This window comes from Tursiops truncatus, chromosome 6 (assembly GCF_011762595.2).
Source record: "Tursiops truncatus isolate mTurTru1 chromosome 6, mTurTru1.mat.Y, whole genome shotgun sequence".
NCBI classification, from domain to species: domain Eukaryota; kingdom Metazoa; phylum Chordata; class Mammalia; order Artiodactyla; family Delphinidae; genus Tursiops; species Tursiops truncatus.
This window is the reverse complement of record NC_047039.1, coordinates 115432896-115448801: the sequence shown is the minus strand read 5'-3', so window position 1 is coordinate 115448801 and position 15906 is coordinate 115432896. Positions and strand designations below refer to the sequence as shown.

General features: G+C 51.5%; 1 protein-coding gene across 1 annotated transcript in view; it reads right to left on the bottom strand.

The window, feature by feature from the left end:
- The window catches only part of CACNA1B (calcium voltage-gated channel subunit alpha1 B), a 195201-nt gene that overhangs the window by 127413 nt on the left and 51882 nt on the right, over nt 1–15906 (bottom strand). Inside the window, exons 7-10 of the mRNA XM_073806930.1 lie at nt 10010–10113; nt 7006–7121; nt 6611–6667; nt 5442–5531 (exon numbers count right to left, since the gene is read on the bottom strand). Of these exons, the coding sequence (XP_073663031.1) occupies nt 5442–5531; nt 6611–6667; nt 7006–7121; nt 10010–10113 (367 nt within the window). The remainder of the gene's footprint in view (nt 1–5441; nt 5532–6610; nt 6668–7005; nt 7122–10009; nt 10114–15906) is intronic.

Here is a 15906-nt window from a genome sequence, read left to right as displayed (position 1 = left end):
ACTGAACAACGGGAGAAAACATCCCTCACGTAGGAAGACCTGAGCCTGCAGCTGAGGCCCACTGCGTTCCTGACCCCAGGCAAAGGGAGTTACAGGCGATACCTTGTCTGTGCCAGGAAACGAGAGGACAGGGCAGTGACACCCACAGAACAAGAGACAATGACCACAGCAGCAAAAGCTCCCTCGTCCTGAGAACCATGGAGGACACCTGAGTATGACCGGAAGCAGCCAGTCCCCCACCTACACACCCGTCTAAGGGGGCAATAAGGAATGACAGAGCAGGCCTGAGACAAAGCAAACCGCTGTGTGGTGCGCAGCGACCGCAAGATGAGAACCTCTACGTGACCGTGCGTGTGATGGAAAGGCTAAGTCAGGATTTCTGCACCCAGGGCAAACACAAGGACTAACAACAGCCGAGAACTAAATCCCCCAAACAACTCAAACCAGGAGTGGGGAGCGAGGAGGGCAAATACTGCAAAGGTCACATCTTATGGGTTGTGGGTAAGGGCAGAGAGATGGGAAATAGGGCGATCTCGTTATGGAAATAATGCATCTTGGTGGTAAAGAGGGTAGAGGAATACACTAAAATAGCAAAGAAAATGTTTCTAATTCTGGGAGCAGGGAAGGGAAGGTAACCATTTGTGGAACAGAAATGGGAGGGATCAGAAATGAGCAAAGGAGGAGAGGGTGATAAACGGCAACCTAATCAAAGCAGCAAAGCTGGGGAAAACAGAGACCACAGTATGAAATATCGACACCAGATGTGAAGGAATGAGGAAGGAGAAAGTCACGGATGTCAACCCTTACACTGAACGGAGACAGACTGGATCCCTCCGTCAGGGACAGAGACCGTAAGACTGGGTTAAAAAAAGAAAAAGCAAACCCCAGCTAAATACTGCATGTAAGAAGAACACTTAAAATTCTTAAAATGATGAAGAAGAATTGAAAATGAAAGGGAAAGCAAAGATACCAAGCAATGCAAGCTAAAAACCAAAACCAATGGTAGTAACAGAAAGTATGACATTTGCTGTCAGACAAGGAATTGTCCAGAGGAGGAACTAAACGGATAAAGAAGGTATTGTGTGATGATGAAAAGCATAATTTACAAAGAAGATGTAACCGTCATAAACTCCACATCTACCAAAGCATATAGTGGCTAAATACATAAACAAAAGCCGTGAGAAATACAGGAGGAAGCGTCAAGGAAATGCAGATCAAAACCGTAAGGACTTATCACCTCACACTTGTCGGGATGGCGATTTCCAAAAAAGACAAAAGACAAGTGCTGGCGAGGATGTGGAGCAACTGGAACCCTCGTGCACTGTTGGTGGGAATGCAAACTGGTGTAGCCGCTGTGGAGAACAGTATGGAGGGTCCTCAAAAAAGTTAAAAATAAAACTACCTGATGGTCCAGCAATCCTACTACTGGAAAGAGAGAGAGAAAGAGAGAGATCTCCAAAATAATTGAAATCAGAATCTTGACGAGATCTGAGCTCTCCATGTTCGCTGCAGCACTATTCAGAATAGATAAGATGTGGAAGCAACCTAAATGTCCACTGACAGATGAACGGATAGAGAAAATGTGGTCTATACACACCACAGAATACTACTCAGCCTTAAAAAAGGAGATGCTGCAACATGCACCAGCACGGACGGACCTTGAGGATGTCACGCTAAGTGAAACAAGCTACCTTCAGAAAGACAAATACTTCATGACTGATTACACGCACATGAGGCATCTAAAATAATGAAATTCATAAAACCAAAGACCGGGACGGTGGTGACCAGGGGCTGCTGGGCGGGGATGGCGAGCTGTGATGAACAGGAACAGAGTTTCAGTGAAGCAGGATGAACAAGCCCCGGAGACCTGCTGCCCAGCAGCACGGCACCTGCGATCAACAGTGATCCATTGCACACTTGGAATTGGAGAGGATGGATCTCATGATGTCATGATGTGTTCCTACCACACACACACAGAATTTTAAGGAAAAACAAATACAAGAGAAATTTATTGATAAAAAAATAAAATGAAGTGGGAACGTTCAAAACACATCTTTCAGAACTGAACAGACCTAGTGACAAAACACAAAGACCTAAAGAACTGGAGAACACAGTCAATAAACTTGACTTTAAGAGATACCCATACAACCAGACAACTCTCCAAAACAGAGCATACACTTTCCGTCAGTGAAACTTTTTAAAATCAGTCGTGAACTCAGAGTTTGAAAATTTCTAAACTTAGAGATTTACTGGCCACATTTCCCAATCAGTATCTGATAAAATTAGATATAATAAAAACATACTTATAAATTAAGAAGCACACTCGCAGATAACCTTTGCCTCAAGAGGAAAGTAAAGAAATTGTTATCTGGAAACAGTACAGAGGGGGACTTCACAACAAAGCTTTGTGCAGAGGAAAATATACAGCCGTAAGTGCTTTTGCTGTTAAAGAAGAAAAAAGAACAAGTGACACATTTTCAGAAGTTAGAAAAATAATAATAAAATAAATCAAAATAATGTTAAAAGATAAACCTAATAAAGGTTAAAAATAAAAATAATAAAATTGAAAACAAAAACTAGAAGAAAGGAAATCTACAATCTGGTTATTTTAAATGATCATCAATACAGACTAACCTCATATGATCCTAATTCAGAAAATAGAAAGCAAAGGTCAACATACTAACAACTGGAAAAGAGCAAAACCAAACTCAACACACTGTAGTCAGTCTCAGAGCTTTAAATAGGTTCTGCAGTCTGAATGGCAGAGCCCAACATGTAAAGCGCCCACCTGACACCCCACTGCATCTCCAACATGCGTCTCAAACTCAGCACTTCTGAACCGAATTCCGGACATCGTTCCCCAGAACGCACGTGTCCCAGGTCCCGTCCTCCCAGGGAGGGCTACTCTGTGGACACTTCCTGCAGAGCTGTCCTTGATGTCTCTCTCTTTCTCTCACACCCACGTCCGACCGGTCAGCAAATCCTGTGGGCTTGTCCTCAAAATAGATCTAGAATCCAACCACTTACCACCCCCGTGGCTGCCACCAGCCGCGGGGTCTTCATAGCGGCCTCCGACCTGGTCCTGCTCCTGCCCTCTCTGCACGGCAGTCTGTCCCCAGCGCCCCGCAGGAGCCAGAGGCTGCCTCCCCTCTGAAGACCACCCTGGCACCCAGAGTCCCCTGACCCGGTCATTTCCTCTCCTGCTGCCCCACCCCGCCCAGCCCCCTCCACCTGGCCCCAGCCACACCGGCCTCCTGGACTCTCCTGCCTCAGGGTCCTCTCACCTGTCATGGGGATGCTCCGTCTCCAGCTGAGCTGACTTGTTCACTTCCTTCAGCTTTTTACTCAAAGGCGACCTTTCCCGAGGCCATCTGCGGCCACTCTACTTAAAATTCCAACACGCCCCAGACCCTTCAAGCCCCCTCCTTCTCTACTTTTTTTTCTTTTTCACACCTAGCACTGGAATGGAAACTCCAAAAAATGAAAGGCTTCTGCATCTTGCTTAGTGCCGTAGCCCAATGCCGCAGGCACTTCCCAGCGCATCTGGGCACTTAGTAAATATCTGTTGAGTGAATGGACCAGCAAATGACTGAATACAGAAGAGATGAAAAGAATATAAGAGAACTCTACATGCAGCTCTATAGAAACAAGTTAGAAAAGGCAACAAAACGGAAGATTTCCTAACAAAATATAATTTATAAAACTGGTCCAAGTTCTTTTCCTTTTTTAACTAGACGGGTTCACATTTTTATCTCACCTTTAAAGAACAGAAAATCTAGGTGTTATTTAAATTATTCCAAGCTATAGAAAAAGATTTTTTTAACTCTCCAATTCATTTTACAAAATCAGAAGACAAACTCTAGGTAAAACAGGAACGGAGGGAACTCACATGATAAACTTGAAAAAAATTGAACAAAATTCAGATCCACACATACAAGGGTCTCTTATGAACAAACACAAACGACCCAGTAGAAGATGTGCAGAGTATACGAAGAGTCACCAACAGCCAAATTTTAATGGGAAACAAACATTTAAAAAGAGGTTCAAAATCACCAGTAGTGAGTGAAGTGAGAATTAAAGTCCCCGTGAAATACCACTCTGTAATCATTCAATTACCCTCAGACTGGTAACAGTCAAAGTAGCTGCAACATCCAGGCGGGACGAGGGCCGACGTCTTCCCGCCCTGTTGGTGGGTGTGAATTCACAGCCCTTCTGGAGAGCAGTGTGGCGGCAGCCCTGAAGGTGCCAACACACCCCTCACCTCAGCAGCCCAGCTCCTGGGAACCCATCCCGCGAGGGACAGAAAGCACTGCTGAGGAAGGACAGATGTTTATAGGATTTGGGGGGCGGCTGATTACCTGACAGTGAATCCACACCACGGAACACCACGCAGCTACTTACAAGAGCGAACTCAAATCAGACCAACTGCTGGGGAGGGGTTTCCAAGAGGCACTGATGAAAAAAATTTGTATGGAACTATTTCTGTAACATGAAAAGACCCCCAAACTCTACAACATGTATATGTGCCTGTGTGTGCGTGCACACGCGCATGCGCGCGCGCACACGTGTGAGTGTTATCGAGAAACAAGGAAGGGTAAACCCCAAGCTATTAACATGGGTTTACTGGGGACAAAGAAGGGGAAAGTGTAAACAAACAGATAAACAAATACACAAATGACTTATTAGAGAGGTCTGTATATAAACATAACAATAGAATGGGAAGCAGCTCTTCCAACTCGAGTCCACTCAGGATCGCTGGAGAGCAAGGAGGTCTGTGCATGAAAAGCTGTCATTGCCAAGCGCTGGCCCCCCTCCCACACTGCCGAAGGTGGAGACCCAGGGCTGAGCCCCCCTTTGCCGCAGAATGCACAATGACAGGGCATTTAGCGCAAAGAGGCCTGGCACTTCTGGTGCCAGACTTCTGGTACCAAGCTGAGAGGAGGTACTAAAACGATAAAAGATAAAAGAACCAGGTTCCCCTTTTACTGTTTGAGAAGCAGGGGATGAAGCCAAGGCCTCAGAGGCAGCAGACCCAAGGAACATGGGAGAGACACAGGGTTTAGAAGAGAGATGGCAAGACACTTTCCATCCCTACAGAGTCAGTGACACACGCAGCCTCCGGCCTTGGGATGTGCCCAAGGGCTCCACGTCCACACAGGACGGCAGAGCCAAGAGCAGGCAGCAGCCAGCAGTGTGCTGAAACGCATGAGCGTGAGGCCGGAGCAAAAAGGGGCTTCCAGGAGCTGTACGCGCAGCCCACCCCAAGGGCTGGCCCCAGGCAGAAATCCCAGTACCAGGGCGCTGTACTTCCTACTGTCGGGTGGACGCACACGGGGCTGGCTTACTTGGGGGTGTGGGCGGTAGGGAAGGAGGGAAGCCGAGGCGACAGGGAGGGAGGGGGCGCGCATTCCGCGCGCAGTCACAGGCCCACCGAGACTCACCCACAGCACAGAGGTCTGCAAAACGGTCCTCCCCCTCCTCCGCGTGGATCAGGTCGTTCCGGCTCTTCTTGGTGGCTGCTCTCTTCAACACTGCTTTAAACAAAGGGTGGGAGGGGGCGGCATGAGTCCGGGCCTCCAGATGACCTGCCTCAGGGCTGGGCGGTGCCAGGAACCGGCAGCCTTTCCAGATCTCTCCTGAAGCTGAGGCTAAGGGAAGGCAGGACGATGCCTGGCCCCCATGGGCCCCTCTCGGTCTTCAGAGCAAAAGGGACAAAGGGATTTTGAGGTTGGGTCCTGCCTGTCCTTCTCTCCACGATGATGCCCACAGGGAAGGCCTGGCTACCATGGAGACCAGGAAACCTCCATGTGGGACAGGGACAGGGCTGCAGCCGGCTGCCCCAACGGCCCACACTCCAAGGCCAGGTGAGACCAGAGAGGTCAGGTCAAGGCCGCAGAGGGGCCAGCACAGACTGCTCAAGACCCCAGGTGTGGGCCCAGGTGTGGCCCCAGGTGTGGGCCCAGGTGAGACCGCAACATGCGTGGCCATGCTGTCTGGCCCCGTCCTGAGCAGCAGGTGTGAAGAGAGAGCAGCCTTCCTGCCACCGGGGCTGTGCTGGCCCCCGTCCCTGCCCCCGTGGCCCCAGGCTGTGCTAGGGGTCTTTCTACAGCAATCTGGGGGCATCTCCCTGAGCCCTGCGGACAGATACAGCTTGGATTAAACCAGCACTTTTCAAGCTTGTAGAAGCAGCGCTGTCCAACAGAACTTTCTATGATGACTTGAAACGGGCCGAGACTGAGGAGCTGGACTTTCACTTTTGTTTCACTGTAACATACGCACCTGCAAGCTCACACTGTCACGTGTCAGCTGTCAGCGGCCACGCTGGAAAACCCAGCTCTCAGCACAGGCTCCCGTGACCCCCAGGCTGAGCCCACTGCCCGCGATGCCCACTCTGGTCCATGGCACGCAGCCCCCCAGGAGCGGGCAGCTGACCCTCCCAGCGCCTGCCTCCAGAAAGGCCCCGCCCAGGACCATGGTAAGCGACCAACGTGCAGGCACCTGGCTGAGCAGAGGGCATCATGCTTCACATGCAAGCGTGCACACGTGTCACTGCCCGCCCAGCCACCAAAGCCCCGTGGCCAGGCAAGGAGTGCGCACAGCGGTCACCTACCATCGAGAGGGGACTTCTCCTCTGCGTTCTTGTCCTCCTCGGCCAGCATAACTTCCTCTGTGAGTGAGACACAGCCTCAGGCCAGAGCCCTCCTGTCCCCACCCCTGACCAGGGCTCGTCCCCCAGGAACACAGCAGGAAGGAGGTGAGACCCTGCCTTCTCGGCCCTCACGTTTCCCGAAGCCGGCAGGGCCCGTGGCTGAGCTTGTCCCACCGACACACACTCCTTGATGGGGCCCACAGACAGCGCCCTGGGAAGAGGGCCTGGCTTGCTCCACCTCACAAGTCGCCCTCCCGAGGGCAGCCCCCGCCCCAGGTGAGCTCGGTCCTGGGAGGGTCCGGGGAGGAGGAGCCAGCAAAGGCCAGGCCAGGAGCACCACGCAGCCCTGTCCTCACCGGCCTTGAAGATCCACTCCAGGTACCCGTTGAGCTCCCGCTCGATCTGCTGCTGCCGGCGGAGCTTCAGAAAGGCCCGGCGGTTCTCCACCCGCTCGCGCTCCTTGGCGAACTCCCTGTGATGGGCGAGGCCGCAGCAGGAAGCAGAGCAGGTGGGTGTGAGCATGCCCCCAGGCTCCCCGTGTGCGGCCAGAGGCACAGGGACTCAGGAGGAGGCCAGGACGGGGGAAGCAGGCCACGGGCCACCCCTCCGGGTACCTCCATCACCCGGCCTTTCCCCGCCTCCCCAGCACTTAACAGGCCCAGGTGAGCCCTCCCTCCTCAGGCTCCTGCAGCTCGTAGGGACAGCGCCTCCGCGCCCAGAGAGGGGCTCCAGAGGGCAGGGACAATTCCACCTCCCCCTGGCCTAGAGCAGGCCTGGGCATGCACCCTCCGAGTGCCGGGCCCTGTCATCTGGACAGACGCGCTACAGAGAGCTTCTGGACAACAATCCCCCAGAGCAGAGCTTCCACTTTGTTTCTTCTGCTGGTTCAGACCCAGAGCCTTTGCTAGAAGGAGGGACGGGCAGGCACTGGATCGGCTCAGGGCAGCCAGAGATGACAGGGAAACATTCTAGAATCACCCATGTCCTCAGCAAACCACTGAGGCTCTCCTGCCCTCCTGGGCCCCCAGCACCACAGCCCGTCTCCCAGCCAAGCTTAGAAGTCAGGAGGCTCAAAAGGCCGGAAGGAAGCCATTCACACACACGGGCACAAGAGCGCGTGCCCGCGCACAGACCTTAGCTCAGGTCCCCAGAGGGCAGGCAGGCACACCCTCAGGGCAAAACAGCTATGCCTGTTCTCTGCCGGGCGAGCGAGCGGCTGTCTCTCCCGCAGGAGAAGCAGCTTCTGGGCTTGGCAGAGGGGGCGGGCCCGGCAGGCCTGGCTCCTGTCACGCAGCCACGGTGAGAGGGAGAGCTTGGCTCCGACCAGGATGGACCCCAAGCCTGAGACTGGTGTCCACCAGGGCCTGAGCTGCTGCAACCCTGGCAATGAGAGGAGACGGCTCCCACCTGGACCTCTCACCAAGTCCGGAATCTGCAGGAACGCGGGGCCCCTCGCGGTCTCCCCACCAGGCCAGCGCCATCAACCACACCGGAGGGCAGGAGGGCCTGGGGGTGGCAGTGGGGCGTGACCATACTGCCCGGTTGGCCGAGAGCTGCCAGCAGAAACTCGCTGCAGTGACCAAGGCCTGGCCGCCGGGCAGCCACCGCTCAGGAGGTGGCTGGCTGTGGCCCGCCCTCCCCAGGCTTTGGCCCCACGGGGAGGAAGAGCTGCGAGAGGAACCACCGATTCTGCTTCTCTGGGCACTGGGAGGGTGAGAGCCCGGGGCGTGGCGGGGAGCAAGGCTGAACCAGCTCCAGGCTGGCCGGTCGGCAGCCCTCCTCCAGATGGGCACATGTCGTGTGCTGACCACTGGCCTGAGGGGCCGCGCAGTCTCCAGCCTCCCCAGGGCTGGCAGAGAACCCTGGGGCCCCGCTGCTGGAGCTGGAGGCCAGAGGGAGGGCTCAGCTGAGCTCATTAGGAAAATCAGCCCGTATCGGCTGGTCCCCAGAGGCAAGGATGCCCGCAGCTTGGGGCAGGGCTGGGAAACACGAAGTTCGGGGCCCCTCACCCAGTCTCCGCTGCCACCCCTGCTTCTTTCTCACGTTCTCCGGAGTAAGCTTGAGCAGGGCCCACTCGTGTCCCGCCAGCCTCCCCGCCACACGGCCCAGCACGGGGCCCGCCCTCCTCACGAGTCTGGCCCCCGGCCAAGCTCCCACATCTAGCAGCCCCAGCTCTGAGCATCGCAGACACCACACCCTCTGTGCCTCCGCCCCAACAATTCTCTGCCTGGGAGACGCTCCCCTCTCCTTTGCCAAGCTCATTCCTGGTCCCCTCTGGGCCTCAGCTGAGCTGCCCCTTCCCCAGGAGCCTTCTCTGAGCCCCAGGCCTCCCTTGGCTTCCCCATCCCAGCTCGGACCACAGCTCCCCCCGCCGCCCCGACTAGGAGTTCTCATCGGCCCCCTGTGCTGTGGGCCTGCCTGCTCCCGGCGGAGGTGCTTACAAAGACACACTGCTAACAGTCAGAGTCTCACAGGAGGGGCCGAGGCAGGAACACGTGCCAGAGCCAGGGCACAGAGCCCTTGGGCCCAGCCACTGTCCTCTCTGCGGCTGTTCCTTTCCAGACCAATATGATAGCTGCCCCCTGAGTCACGACCTCAGGAGCCTTGGGCCTGAGCAGGAAGCTTCAAGGCGGGTGGAATGGAAACTTTCCCCTCCAGCCCTACAGGGAATCTGATGCTCGGGTGGGCGCAGGGAGGCAGGCCAGCCCAATGCCCTCTCCCTCTGTCTACACAGCTTCCTCGGCCCCAGACAAGGGCAGGAGCCCCAAATACGAGCCCTGGTTGTTCCCTGAAGCCAACAGCACTTCCTTGGTCCTCGGCCCGATGCGGGACAGGAGGGCACTCTGGGCCACAGGAGTGCCACACCTCACTACCCATGTAGGTAGGAAGCACCTTTCTCCAGGAGGGACCCCAGCGCTGCATCCTCCCTTGTCTTCTGCTGGAGGTCAGCAGGGACAGGTGACCAGAGAGGCGAGGCAAGCCAGGGGTCAGGGCTGGGCTGGAGACCCAAGGCCGCTCCATTCCTTCTCCAGTGTCACACAGAAGGGCTCTCTTGTCCCCAGGGCTGCTCAGAAACCGCACCACGAACCCAGATAAGAGGCAGCAGCAGCCCCTCCCCTGACTCAGAGGCCGGGGTGAAGGCCAAGAGCTAGGGGTAAGGAGGCCAGGGCCAGGGACCACCAAGGGAGAGGTCAGAATGGCAGCGCCAAGGACAGGCTGGCTAGAGCTCAGGACGCTGGGAGTGACCGTCCCGGGCCAGGCCGAGCCTCGCCTCCCCCACCACACAGGCCGTGTCCAGTCCCATCCGCCCCTCCCCGGCCTGCGAACACAGAGGTAGCACACAGCCGCATGGCCTCTTACCCCGAGAGCACGCCCAGCACCAGGTTGAGCATGAAGAAGGAGCCGATGATGATGAGGGGCAGGAAGTAGAGCCAGTTCCAGGTGTTGCCAGCCGCATCGTTGGTCTGGAAGCAAGAGGAGATGTGCAGGACGGTGGGCAGGACAGAGCCCTGGCCACAGAAGCTCCCCGGCCCTTCTCACACACCGGCAGAGTCCGAGTGCAGGCGGGTCCAGACAGGTAATCCAGGCAGGACCCACCATCACGCCTGCCTGCCCTTGCCCCACAGAGCCCCCCTCTGGGGCTGGGGCCCCCAAAGGACCCAGGAGCTTCATGCTCCTTGAAAAGGAGCCCAGGAGTAGTCCCAGGGGGCCAAGGGCTGCCCCAGGTATCCCGCCTGGACACCTCCCCTCTGCTTCCCAGGCTGCTGGACACACCAGGCAGCTCCAAAGACATTCCTCCTTTGTGAAGCCCACGGACCCCAAGGCCCAAGTCTGATCTTCTTTTTGTCTCCTGCAGTTTCCACAGCTCAGAGCAGTAAGCCCTGTGCCGCATTCCCCCGTCAACGGCAAGCCCACAGGTCCCCAGGGAAGAGCTGGGCCTAAGACAGAACCCAGCACCAGGGCCTGGTCTAAATAACCAAATGCAAAAGGTCTTCCCAGACCTTTTGATTTTTAGAGCACAGCCCACAGAAGGGTGAGGCCCTCTGAGTCCAATTCATTTCCACTGCTGTTTTGTTCTCAGGGGCCCCCCATCGACCCAGCTGAGAGGGATGGAGAGCCTCTTTCTCCCCGCGAGTCTGGCGCTAGAAGTGAACCAAGAGGGGTGGGTGTTGTGGGCAGGTGACCACCCGGCCCCTCTGCTCCTCTCTTCAGAGGCGGCTCACAAGCCAAGGGCCAGGGCCCTGAGCAGGAGAGAGGCAGGAAGACGGCCTGGCACTGCCCTGAGGCTGGGGCTGATCTCCAGTGCTGCTGTCGGAATTCCTGCCCTCCAGCGTCTGCTGGCCTAGGCAGATTTGCGGACTCTACCCCTGCAAGTCCTGAGTCCCCTGGACTGCCTGCCACTTGTGGCTTCTGATTCCCGGACACTGATTCCAGGCTGGCCGCTGAGACCCCGGGCCTTGACCAGAATAGACACTCAGACCCCCAGCTCTACGCCTGCCAGTGTTCCCAGACCACACCTCTGCCAGCCCCACGTGCAACTCCGACCAAGGGCTAAGATGGCCACCAAAGCCGCCCATCTCCCCGAAGGGCACCCTCAAAACCTGCCTCCTTCTGGGAAAAAGGAGAGATGTGCTCCCCTCACCTACTCGAGGACTTGGCTCCTGCAGTCTCCCTCTGATGGACCGTTCCCATCAGTAGCCAAAGCAAAAACAAGACAAAACAAACGAGGACTCGCACTTCTGGGAAGATGGAGTGGACATACTCTTCCCTATTTCTCCCATTGAGTACAACTAACAGCCTGGACATTACATCTAGAGCAAATATATATTTCTCCGAAGACTCTGAAAAGTGGAGAAAAGAAGGCAGATGAGCTGGGACCTCTGGACCCATGGTGAGTTCCCTGTGTTTTTGTTTTGTTTTTGCCTCATATATCCCAGACCTGGGGCTTTTAAAGCCTACAACCTGGAAATGCCAAGAGACACAGACAAAAATACACCAACAAAAGCCAGCACTCTCTCTCTCTAACCAAAGGGCCAGGAAGGGGGGCAAGGCAGACAATAACTGCACCACTCCAGCCAAACAGGGCGGAAAAAAACTGTGGCGAAACTTCCATCCCTGCCAGCAAAGACCCAGGAGGGAGCCCAGGCGACCACCCTCCCCAGACTGTAATGAGGCAACCAACCTCCCCACACTCCCAAACCACAGAGACGTCAGAGAACGGCAAGCAGGGAGGTGGGACGTCTCCTCGACAGATGGTTGATGAGGCCCCCATCCCACCCCACCTCTGTGGCATCAGTGGAGACACACGGGGAGCCTGGACTTCCACCCCCACGTGACAGTAATAAGACACACCACCCCCTCCCCACTGAGGTGCTGCCAGAAAGTCAGACTTTCACCACCACCCAGTACCGAGGCCACACCCCCACCCACCCACACAGTGGGCAGAGACCACGTGGAGAGCAGAAACGAGGTACACAAAACCTTCCCAACCAGGTAAGTATCCTAGAGGCAAGTGGGGAGCCAGAACTACCATCCCACTCAGCAGTATGGAGAAGGCCCCCACAGTGTGTCAACAGAGGCCAGGTGGGGAAACTTTCCAGCCTTCTACTCCCACCTTGCAGTAGCAAGGAAGCAACCCCTGCTTCCAGTGACAGAATGGTCAGAGGAAGCCAGCTGAAACAGAGGGCTTAAGTCAGATCCAGGGTCCCAGGACACAACGCCAAAAATGTCCAGCTTTCAACTGACATTCACTTGCCATACCAAGAACCAGGAGGAACACAGACTGAACGAAAACAGACAGTCGACAGATGCTGCGATGGCTAATTCTACGTGTCAACTTGACTGGGCCATGCGGTGCCCAGATATCTAGCCAAACGTTATTCTGGGTGGTTCTGCAAGTGTGTTTTTGGATGATAAAGTAAAGCAGATTGCCCTCCATATGTGGTGGACCACGTACAATCAGTTGAAGGCCTGAACAGAACAACAAACTGACCCTCTTCCAAGTAAGAGAAAATTCTCTATAAGAGAATTCAGACTTCATCTGTACCATTGGCACTATTGGGTCTCCAACTACTGGCTTTCAGACTGAAACTGCACCATAGCATCTCCTGGGTCTTGAGCCTGCCAGCCCAAGTTCACTGCAGATTTGCACTTGCCAGCCTCCATAATCACATGAGCCAACTCCTAATAATAAATCTCTTTTTTTTTTAATCTCTCTCTGTCTCACACACACACACACACACATCACACACACATGCTATTGGTTTTATTTCTCTGGAGAACCCTGCCTGATATAGATTGCCAACACTAAGATGACAGAGATGATAGAAGTATCTGACAAAGATTTTAAAGCAGCCACCATAAAAATGTTTCAGAGGGTAATTGTATACACACTTGAAACACATGAAAAAATAGAAAGTCTCAACAAAGAAATAGTATCATCAAATAAATAAAAGATACAAAGAAGAACAAAATGGAAAATTTAGAACTGAAAAATACAATAATCAAAATTAAAATCTCAATGGAAGGGCACAACAACAGAATAAAGACAACAAAGGAAAGAATCAGTAAGTGGTAAAAGAGAATAATAGAAATTATCCAATCTAAAAGAGAGAGAGAAAATAGACTTAAAAAACAAAAATCAAACAAGTAAGAAAAAACAGAGCAGAGCCTCAAGAACCTAGGGAACTAAGAGAGAATATTTGACATTCCTGTTTCAGAGTAGCAGAGTACAGGAGAAAGAAGAGAAGGCTGAACAGCATTCAAAGAAATGATAGCTGAAAAACTCCCAAATTTGGCAAGAGACATAAACCTACAGATTCAAGAAGCTGAGTGAATACCATACAGAATAAACTCAAAGAAATCCACACGACATTTCATTGTCAAACCACAGGAAACTAAAGGTAAATTAAAACTCTTGAAAGTGGCAAGAGAAAAAGGGCACCTTACTTACAAAGGGAAACAATTCAAAAGATTTCTCATCATAAAGTATGGAGGTCAGAATGAAGTGGCACAATACTTTTTAGGTTCTGAGAGAAAAAAAAAACTGTCAACAGACACCTACACCCATCAAAAATATCCTTCAGGGATGAAGGGAACATCAAGACATTCTCATAATAAAAACAGGGAAACTGGGAGAATCTGTCACCCGCAGATCTACCCTAAGAGAAAGTCTCTTACGAAAGTCTCTAACGAAAGTCTCTAAGCAGAAAGGAAATGATTAAAAAAGGAATTGTTAACCATTAGGAAGGAAGAAAGAACAATGAAAAGAGTAAAAATAGGGGTAAATAGACTTTATTTGTCCTTTTGAGTTTCCTAAATCATGTTTGACAGTGGAAGCAAAACTTATAACACGCTATGATGTGGTTATAAACATATGTAGAGGAAATGTTTAAGATAATTGTATTACAAATGGGGGAGGGTAAAGAGATATAAAGAAGGTAGGGTGTATATACTTCACTTGAGCTGGTACAATTATGACACCAGTAGACTGGAATAAGATATAGAGCAACCACTAAAAGACCAAACAGAGATATACTCAAAAACAACTAGATAAATCAAAATGGAATTTTTTCAAAAGTTCAAGTAATACACAAGAAGGTAGGAAAAAGAAAACAAAGAAACAAAAAACAGAACAAACAGTAAACAAAAAATAAATAAATAAAATGGCAGATGTGGGCTCTAACATATCAATAATTACATTACATGTAAATGGTCTGAATACACCAATTAAAAGACAAAGATTGGCTAGTGACTTTAAAAACATGACCCACCTATGTTTTATCTATAAGAAATTCACTTCAAATATAACAATTTAGGTAGGTTGAAAGTGAAATATGGAAAAAGAAGTATCATATAAACATAAATCAAATTAAAACTGTAGGGCTTCCCTGGTGGCGCAGTGGTTGAGAATCTGCCTGCTAATGCAGGGGACACGGGTTCGAGCCCTGGTCTGGGAGGATCCCACATGCTGCGGAGCAACTAGGCCCGTGAGCCACAACTACTGAGCCTGCACGTCTGGAGCCTGTGCTCCGCAACAAGAGAGGCCGCCACAGTGAGAGGCCCACTCACCGCGATGAAGAGTGGCCCCCGCTCACCACAACTAGAGAAAGCCCTTGCACAGAAACGAAGACCCAACACAGCCAAAAATAAATTAATTAATTAATAAAACTCCTACCACCAACATCTTAAAAAAAAAAAATTAAAACTGTAGTGGCTATATTAATATCAGAAAATAAATATCAGACAACGTAGACATCAGAACAAAAAAAATTTCACTAGAGACACAGAGGAACATATACAGGTTTCCCCCACTATTTGAAAGCAGTGCGTTCCTGTGAAACCTTTCCTAAGCCACAAAGGCATAAAGCAAAGAAACAATCACCATAGGACACATCAGCTAACACATACAGAAAATAAGATAAAACACAGATGCTCACAGATACAACAGAGCTATGGCAATATGATGCTGAGACGCTGAGTGTAGCTCCCAGGGAAGGAGCTTGGCGGTGCCACTCTTGCTGCTTGGGGTGCACACTGCCTTTAGAACGGCTCACCGTAAAGCAAATGTTGAACGCTATTTTCTCTTTTCACCTTTTTCATAAAAGCATAAATCTTCCACGGATTTCTTTTGCTTAGTGGAAACAGGTATTAATGTAGGTCTTTCATAAAAGTGAAGTGGCATTAAGAGAACTGTTGAAAAGTGGGGGATACATTATAGCGATAAAAGGGTAAATTCATCAAGAAGACATAGCAATTCTAAATGTGTACATGCCTAACAAATGAGCTATAACATCTGTGGAGCAAAAACTGAGAGAACTGAAAGGAGAGACAGACAAATGCACAATTACAGCTGGAAACTTCAACACCTCTCTCTCAAAAATTGATAAGACAACTAGACAGAAAATCAGCAAGGATATAAAAGAGCTCGCCATCATCCAACAGGGTGTATAATTGACATTTATACACATAATACACAACAACACATTATATACACATTCTTTTCAAGTGTCCACAAGACATATATGAAAACAGACCATGTCCTGAGCCATAAAACAAGTCTCAATAAATTTAAAAGAACTGAATTGTTTTCAAATTTAGTGTATCCTCTAACCATAATAGAATCAAACCAGAGACAAATAACAGAAATACAATAGAAAACTCTCCAAACACAAAGTAAACAAACAATTCTAAATAATCCATGGATCAAAGAGGAAGTCTCAAGGGAAATTTAAAAATACATTGAACTGAATGAAAAT